At 31.8% G+C, this 7,949-nt stretch overlaps 1 protein-coding gene across 3 annotated transcripts; it reads left to right on the top strand.

Moving 5' to 3' along the window:
- The first annotated feature begins 3,268 nt into the window (after nt 1-3,268).
- LOC141700997 (uncharacterized) lies at nt 3,269-6,419 on the top strand. Of its 3 annotated transcripts, XM_074504649.1 has the most exons (7): nt 3,269-3,463; nt 3,605-3,741; nt 3,946-4,032; nt 4,106-4,195; nt 4,525-4,584; nt 5,029-5,129; nt 6,197-6,419. In XM_074504649.1, the coding sequence occupies exons 2-7, from the start codon at nt 3,616-3,618 to the stop codon at nt 6,255-6,257; spliced, it is 525 nt and encodes a 174-aa protein (XP_074360750.1). In that variant the 5' UTR covers nt 3,269-3,463; nt 3,605-3,615; the 3' UTR covers nt 6,258-6,419. The 3 variants fall into 3 exon arrangements, 2 of the variants coding, with proteins under 2 accessions (XP_074360750.1, XP_074360751.1); XM_074504650.1 differs by lacking the exon at nt 3,946-4,032 and having other exon boundaries at nt 3,271-3,463; XR_012566625.1 differs by lacking the exons at nt 3,946-4,032; nt 4,106-4,195 and having other exon boundaries at nt 3,270-3,463; nt 4,525-5,129.
- The last annotated feature ends 1,530 nt before the right edge of the window (nt 6,420-7,949 follow it).

Raw genomic sequence — 7,949 nt, 5'->3', positions numbered from 1 at the left:
TATATTATCAGATAATTGAAATGGTATCTGTTATGATAGATACACATAGTTCGAGACGTTCAAGCCAGAAAGTGATAATAAAGGTAAAGCTTGATTGTGTGTGGTACTGAGGCAAGTAAATACAGAATATAGATAAATATAGAATGGTGATTGACAAGAAGGATCATATAGCCTATCACTGGAAACACAAATATACCATAACTGAGTTATATGGCAGATATCTAAAGATCAAAGGATTATCAACTGAGGTAAGTATTCCCAAACTTTCTTCTGATATACTGCAAGTATTTCTTTCCTATTCTAAGTTTAGAATAGTTAAATGTTTTATATTTCGCTGCAATTACTATTAATTATGCAAGTACCTTTCATTATTATTCCTTTATTATTAATTGATCTCTTGAGCAAATACATATTATTATGGGTTATTTGCGAACCCTGAATCGGGATGTTTTGAAATCAAAATAATTTTATATCAAAATACTCTACAGACTGGATGGTTATGATGAGGGCCAGAAATGAACTGGACCCTATGGGCCGGGGATGGACCGGACCCTTAATTATGGTGACCATAGTGCATGGGTACCTCGATGGATCTATACAGATGAGTACAGATCTATACTATATCCTACTGATCAGCAGGTATGAGTACGAATGTTGGTTCTAGTGTCCATTCTAATTTATTGTTGATCGCCATTAACGACATTCCTTCTTCTATGATTACAAAACCGGACAACGACCTGATTCAAGAGATTAATCAGGGAATTGCTTGTTGATTTTAATTTATGTTTGAGGACTAATAAAGGCCAATGTTTTATTCGCTCAGCTACTTCAAATAAATAAAGAGGTTTATAAATTATTTAAAGATTGTGTCCGGAAATTTCTTTAAATATTGATACTTAGAAATCAGTTATGTACTTGCTGGGCATTTTTGGCCCACTTTTGCTTTGTGAATTCTTATTTCTTTCAGCTTCGAATGAGGTTTAAAGTGAATAGTTTTTAATAGACAGCAAAACTGGAGAAATTCCAGCTGCGCGAAGTTGGATATGTCAGAATAAATAAGACGAGGATGTTAGTAAATAGGTACTAAAATTGTATTTAGTTGATATATATTTTTGAAGCCTGGATTCTTGTTTCATACGATAACCTGTAAATGATCCGGAATTGAGGGGATATCTGTATATTTATTTTAATATACAGGTTTAAATTGTTTAAAGTTATTTAGTGACACTCAATGTTGACCCCAGATTTAGGGATGTTACAGTTAGTATCAGAGCCACAGGTTATTGGTCCCTGAAATAAGAATAGGTGGGAGTAAGATAGGTGTAATAGTCCAAATAAGATAGGAAAGACTGTAAGTATACTCATTTTGAGTTCGAATTGAGTGTGAATTATTCTCGTAGTTATAATTGTTAGCGTAATTCTTAGTTATAAACAATCTCAATTTGTTATCGTCTTAGCATTGGATAATAACTATACATTATTGCTTAGGTGCATAAATTAGATAGTTAACCAATACAGTCTTTGTGGGAACAAACTAGAAAAGATTCTATACTACTTGCGAACTCGTATACTTGCGTGTATTATTAGCGCATGTTTAGCAACTAACAATAACACATTAATTAGATAGCACATAGCACATATCACGCAAGGTATTCGATAAAAATACTTTGTCAAAGAAGGTTCGAGGTAAAAATGATTTTCTGGGTCTTTAATATGAATTTCTGAACATTTTTCGGAATTAAAACGGTTCAACGAATCATTTTTAAACAATTAACAGGATTCGAATACCTGAATCTGACTTTAAAATTATTTCATAATAATTATCGAGCCTTGAACATAATTTAAAATAATATTTTAAAACTCGAAACTATTTTTCAAAATTTTTAAATCAAAAGAAATAATTAAATCTAATTAAATAACCAATTAAAATTAATTAATAACTAATTAAATCAATTGATCAATTAATATTTAAATCAATGGTCCAATTAAATAATTAATTATTAACTAAAATTAATTAATTAAATAATTCAGACTTATTTTTAAATTAAAAAAATAGGAATTAAAATAATAATTTTTGGAATTAAAAATGAATTTTAGAAATTAAATAATGGATTTTTGAATTATTTATAAAAATAAAATCCAGAAACATGTTTTGGAATTGTAACTGGACAAACAAAGATCAAAACCGGGTTTTTCTGGAAGGTCAAAACCGGGTCAACCGGGTCGGTATGAACATGAAGGTGCCGGATTTTTTTTCTAGAATCCGGTGGCCGGAAAACTCTTCGGCGAGGCTCCGATTTCGACAAAAAACAGGACGGTTTGACTTGGTTCAAAGGGGTTTTTCATTTGAAATCATTCCAGGAACGTGAATCAGGCCACAAACAGCACAAATGACTTCTGTAACTCAGATTCCGGCCAAATCGACCAAGAACTCCGACGAGCTCCACTTTTTCTGTTGAGCACAAATCAGGAATCCTATGTTATCAAACTTACACCAAACGATTGCTTGTTTCACGATCTATTTAATGATATAAATGAATTCAACTCATAACCCTTAAATCAAAAATGCCCAAAAATCAATTAAGAATATTCATACTTATATAACCCTAATTTTAATAATCTGAGAATCAAACTCAATTTTCTATATGTTATTGAAATCCAAATTCAACATGTGATATACCAAAATGATCAGAATTAAATTATCTACAACATTCAAGCATCAAATCAAACAAACAACATCAAAATTTAAAATTCATATTTAAATCTAAAATAATTCGAATTTAATAAAATAAATAGAAAATTACTTGATATTTCTGCAGTGGTATATATTTTATAACTTGTTTGTACTCGTCAAGAGCTTCGATTCGACTACTTGCACGGTCAAATCGGAGTTCGATAACGCCTTCGAATCCTCGTGTTATTATGAAGAACGCGATGAATATTCGTATTTCCTCTGGATAATTATCTATTTTTACTGTCTGGTTATGATTATATGTACATAATAAGATACTGTATTGGCTATTTATATTTACGAAATATTGGTACCCCGTTGAATCATATCGGATATAAAAATAGAATACTCACTACAAGAAACAGTGGAAAAGACATCACCCTTTTAACAACGGTCTGAAAAGCCACCGATATTAACAAGTTTGTTTGTTAACATCGGTTAGTTTTTATTCGATGATAAAGGGTTTGTAGAAATCGGTTTAAAACATAACTGTTGGCTAATCTCAAGTTTTTTAAAAAAATAAAAAGAACGACTAAAATACAATATACGTTCCCCTTTAACTAAAATTCCACTTTTCCCCCTTTCTTCTCCCCCCACTTCGCCTATCTCTCTCTCTCTCTACTCTCCTCTCCTCTACTCTCGCTCCCTGTTCAAGCTTCAAAGCCTAAATTTACCATTAATTTCACAACACAACCACCATTTTAAGAATATGTAAACCCTAATTTCAATTAGGTACAAATGGAGTAAAATTAGTTGAACACATCTTCAATTTCTTAGTTTGATTTCTACAATCAGTGGAACCCATCTTTAATTACCAATATTGGGCTAATATTTCTTCATATTTTGTAAAAAAAATCTTTTTTCTCTCAACAGATTTGGGAGTTATGGAGAAAGAGGGTGGAAGAAAACAAGAAAAGAATGCAAGAGCTCAATCTCAACAAGCTGTTGATCTATTGCCTGTCCGGAGGTCTACTCGTGTTGTTGATTTGCCGCCTCCTAGTTACAAAGAAGTAAGTTCATATACCATTTTAACAAACTATTTGTTTTTGTATTTTTTGAATTTATTGGCATGTGTTATTTTGGGGGGTTTTATGTTTAGTACATATTTTTGTATATTCCATTTGGTAGACTAGTTTTGAGTGTACGTAGAACCCGGTTTGGGTGTACGAAGAAGAGTATAAGACCTTGCATGTTACCTCTACTCCGAAAAGTAGAGTTATTGTTTATGTGAAGATGTCCCTTGTGAAATCATTATGGGAAGAAGTGCAAAAGAAGAGCTAATTCTGGATGAAGAATCCCAGGTAAAACTGTTTGATGCATATATAAAATCCTTAGTTATTTATTGTTTTTGAAGTTTATTTACTGTTTTTCCAGAATGTGGTAGAAGCTGAACTTGAAGAAAAATTACTAGATTCTATTCCAAAATTGCCAAATCAGAACAGACCTACCAGTATGGTTATGAAGGCAAGTTAGGTCACCGTATTTTCAGTTATAGGATACTAATTCTTTGTTATTTTGTGAACAATTTTGCGAGTGTTTCTTGTTCAAAAACAGAAAGCACACACTGTATTTCCAGCACACTTGATAGCTGAGGCCATATCAACTCTACATAATCTTGATTTAAGATGGTCTGGACCGATCACGCCTAATGAAATGCAATATGTCCAACAATATATATTTCCAAAGTATCTAGAGTATTGTAACGACCTTGTAGAAGATAATGGGGTTGGTTGTTGTCAGAATGAGGTTCATTTTTTTGTTGTGTATCACAAAATACTGACGTCTTTGTGCAGGCTCCAGACATGGGGTTGTTAGCTCCTGATTTGGTGATGTACCTTAACATATCTCCAGAGGTACTACTGTAATGTCTATACCAGAATTGGGAAAATCCATAATGTGATTTTTTAATTGCTGCTTGGTAGTTTTTCCGATGCACTTACAAGTTTTTTTCTGATTCGTTTAAGTTATAAGTGAGTATACAAGTGCATATGATACAGGCTTGCACAGTAGTTGTATGTTTCAACAGGGCTTTGCTTCAGTATGAACCTTTCTGGTATGAGAAGAAGAAATTGTTTATTCTAGGATAAGTGAGTATACATGCTTGCAGAAATTGTAGACTAATTGAACGTTAATAACATGTTAATTCTAGGATGAGATTGTTGGCCCAACAACATTCAGCATTCTGGGATGTGCTAGTTTAATATAGTGCCCTTGTGTGTCTCCTTGTTCTTATTTCGTAGTTCAACCCGTCTCACTGTTTTGCTAACTCCTATAAGCTAATTGAAATTATCATAAAGCTTCTGAAAGAGGAAGCTACGGTGGTGAGAGATACGAGCAGCTTGAGTTCCAAAATAAAGTTTCCAACGCGTACCAGGTTCTTCGCGATGCCTCATAGAAGGTAATTAGTTATAGGGATTAGCTGCTCTGATTATTATATCTATAGACTGTATTTTATTATTAAATGCAAAAAATTTTCTCTCTGGTTTCCTTTTTGTTGTCCATATCCAGAGTATTCAGAATTTTTGGTTGTTGGCCAGGTTCCGATAGACATCAAACTCAGAGTTTCTAAAAATATAATAGTTTCAAATTCCAAGTGTTTGAAGATATAGTCTCAAAACAAAGTATTGATAGTATATCTAACTTAATGAACCTCTAATATAGTTATATGAATAGAAGGCACAATCTGAATTAAGAGTCCTTAGGTTAAGTCTAATATAGTTAGAATATGCCGTATCACATTTACTGATTGAAGAATTTAAAAAGTTAAAATTTATCAGTAGTAAGAATAGTGAAATGAAATATACCTTTTTGATGAAATAACCGAGTTTGTCATTTAAGTCTGACTCTCTAAACCTAGGCAAAGGAGAGGGGTGTGCAGCAATGGGGAGGGAGACTGAATGCCACTTATTTGCATAATAACATTTACAAACTGCAAACTCAAGTGTTTTTTGTAAATTTATCCTTCGAATTTTAAGTTTGCTGATAAAATATTATGTCTGCCACAATGAAACAAACCGATATCAAAGAAATTGAAGATGGGGACCTCAATAATAGGAGGCAGACTTATTTTCTTAGAGAAAATGAGAAACCCCCTTCAATATTTGATCATTCTTCTAAAGGGTTTGAACTGATAAGTTCACCATACCCAAAAATGCACATTTTATTTGCTTAAATTTGCTTGATGTGAACAGTACATGGATATATTGATATAGATGGCTAGTTTTAAAAAAGGTACATTGATTGGAGTGTAAATAAACCAGTGTAAGTTGGCCTTGTGATTAATGAAAAGTGTGCTTTTGAATTATTACTTATACGTGATTTAGTTTGGTTAATTTTAGTTTCAAGTGGATTATAAGTTGGTGTTTTTTGAAGTGTTTGATAAATTATACGTAACTTATAAATTACTGGGTGTGATGCCAACTACTGAACTTGTGGAGGTATTCACTTTCTTGTTTGAATTGGAAGGTACATGATGCAGGTCATATGGTACCCATGGATCAGCCCAAGGCTGCACTTGAAATGTTGAGAAGGTGGACTCAGGGCTCACTTTCCGAGGAAACAAGTGATCGAGAAAATTTGGTTGCTTCAATCTGATCTTTAACAAAAATTTATAATCTAATAATAGCTTGTAAATATGTACCAACACTTAGATCTTAGATTTGGTTGTATTATTGTTTGTTCTGGTAAATTTTGGTTCATATATATGCAAGAACAAGGGTCATATAGCAACCAAAACTACAATAATTTTTTAAGCTTACAAAATAAATCGATGTTTATAATTATAATAAACAACGGTTTATTTAGACAATGCTTAGTTTAAATGCCCAAATATACATCATTTTTAAATAAAATAACTGATGTCATGTGAATATTTAACATCAAATAATTATAAGATAAACGATGTAATATTACTTAAGTAACAACGATACAAAATAAACATGCCTACAAAACCAATGTCTGGGACAGTTATTAACATTAGTTAGAGAAAACAACAATGTCAAAAGGGCTTATTTTAAATAAATGTTTTCTTTATATTTTTTCCCTTGTGTGAGACATGCTTAAAGTGATATAACTTGCAATATATTACTATATTGAACTGGTGATCATAAGTTAAAATGTGAGATACTAAAAAAAAGACGTCTTAGTCTTATTGTTAACTAGAACCGTTGTCTATTGCTCTCTTAGACATCGGTTAACTGATGTCTAAAATTCTGGACCTTTCTCTACACATGCAAAGACATCGCTTTTAAAAAATTTTAACATTGATTTATAACTGATGTCTTTTGACCTATTTCTTGTAGTGACTTAATCATTAACTATTAACAAAACTGATGCAATTCGGTACCGGTTTTAGGATAATTATCAAAAGCAGGCTTTTTGTAAATACAGTCTTGGTCTCAGTGCTTTGGTAACACGAATTACGAGAATATAATATATTAGTTTAATCAAAATATCATGTTTCTCGAAATTACGGGTTTTATCGATTTACCGAAACGAATATTGTATCAAAAAATTTGTGCCAGGACCCGCAAGGGTAAAACCGTACTCCGGATCGAAAAAGTTAAAACATGGAAAATGCTCGGAATAGTCAAATTAGGTTATAAAGGAGTTTTTTCGAGACTTTCGGGTTGTAAAAACGTAAACACGGTTGAAGTCTGACGGTTCCCGATTATACAAAATAGTTTATAAATACTCGGAAAAATAATTTATTAAATCCATAAATCATTTATAAAATCATATAACAACATAAAAATTAATAGAAAAATATCAAAATTATATATAATTTATTTTGGACATATAAAAAATTAAAATACTCAAATTTTATCACATTTAAAAATCCAAACAAAAATAGCAATTAACAGATAATTCACCAAAATTCACATAATAATCACAGAATATTTATTTTTTGATAAAAATAATTACACGTCATATCCCGAATATTACAACTATCAGTATTTTAGCCATCATCAGAGTTTTATGATGCAATATCTGACTTTGCAATCATAACTTTTCCTTTGGAGTAGCTTTTCCTCCTAGCTTTCTCCTTTGGCTTCTCTTCAACTTTGAGTGCAATTGGTCTACAATTGGATCCTTTTCTCTTGCTTCTTTGCTCCATCTCTAGTTCATGAGTTTTCAGTACTCCATAGATCTCATCTAGAGGTGTGTCATTAAGTTCATGAGTTTTCAGTACTTCTAAAGCATCACATATCTCTTTTGG

Source organism: Apium graveolens, unplaced genomic scaffold (assembly GCF_009905375.1).
Source record: "Apium graveolens cultivar Ventura unplaced genomic scaffold, ASM990537v1 ctg3169, whole genome shotgun sequence".
In the NCBI taxonomy this organism is placed as follows: domain Eukaryota; kingdom Viridiplantae; phylum Streptophyta; class Magnoliopsida; order Apiales; family Apiaceae; genus Apium; species Apium graveolens.
This window is presented reverse-complemented; position numbering and strand designations above follow the sequence as displayed.

Bases quoted from the DNA above. Each gene is read 5' to 3' on its own strand.
- LOC141700997 (XM_074504649.1), top strand. From the start codon at position 3,616: ATGGAGAAAGAGGGTGGAAGAAAACAAGAAAAGAATGCAAGAGCTCAA. The intron at 3,742-3,945 runs GTAAGTTCATAT...TCCGAAAAGTAG, and splicing joins CGCCTCCTAGTTACAAAGAA to AGTTATTGTTTATGTGAAGA. The intron at 4,196-4,524 runs GCAAGTTAGGTC...GTCTTTGTGCAG, and splicing joins CTACCAGTATGGTTATGAAG to GCTCCAGACATGGGGTTGTT.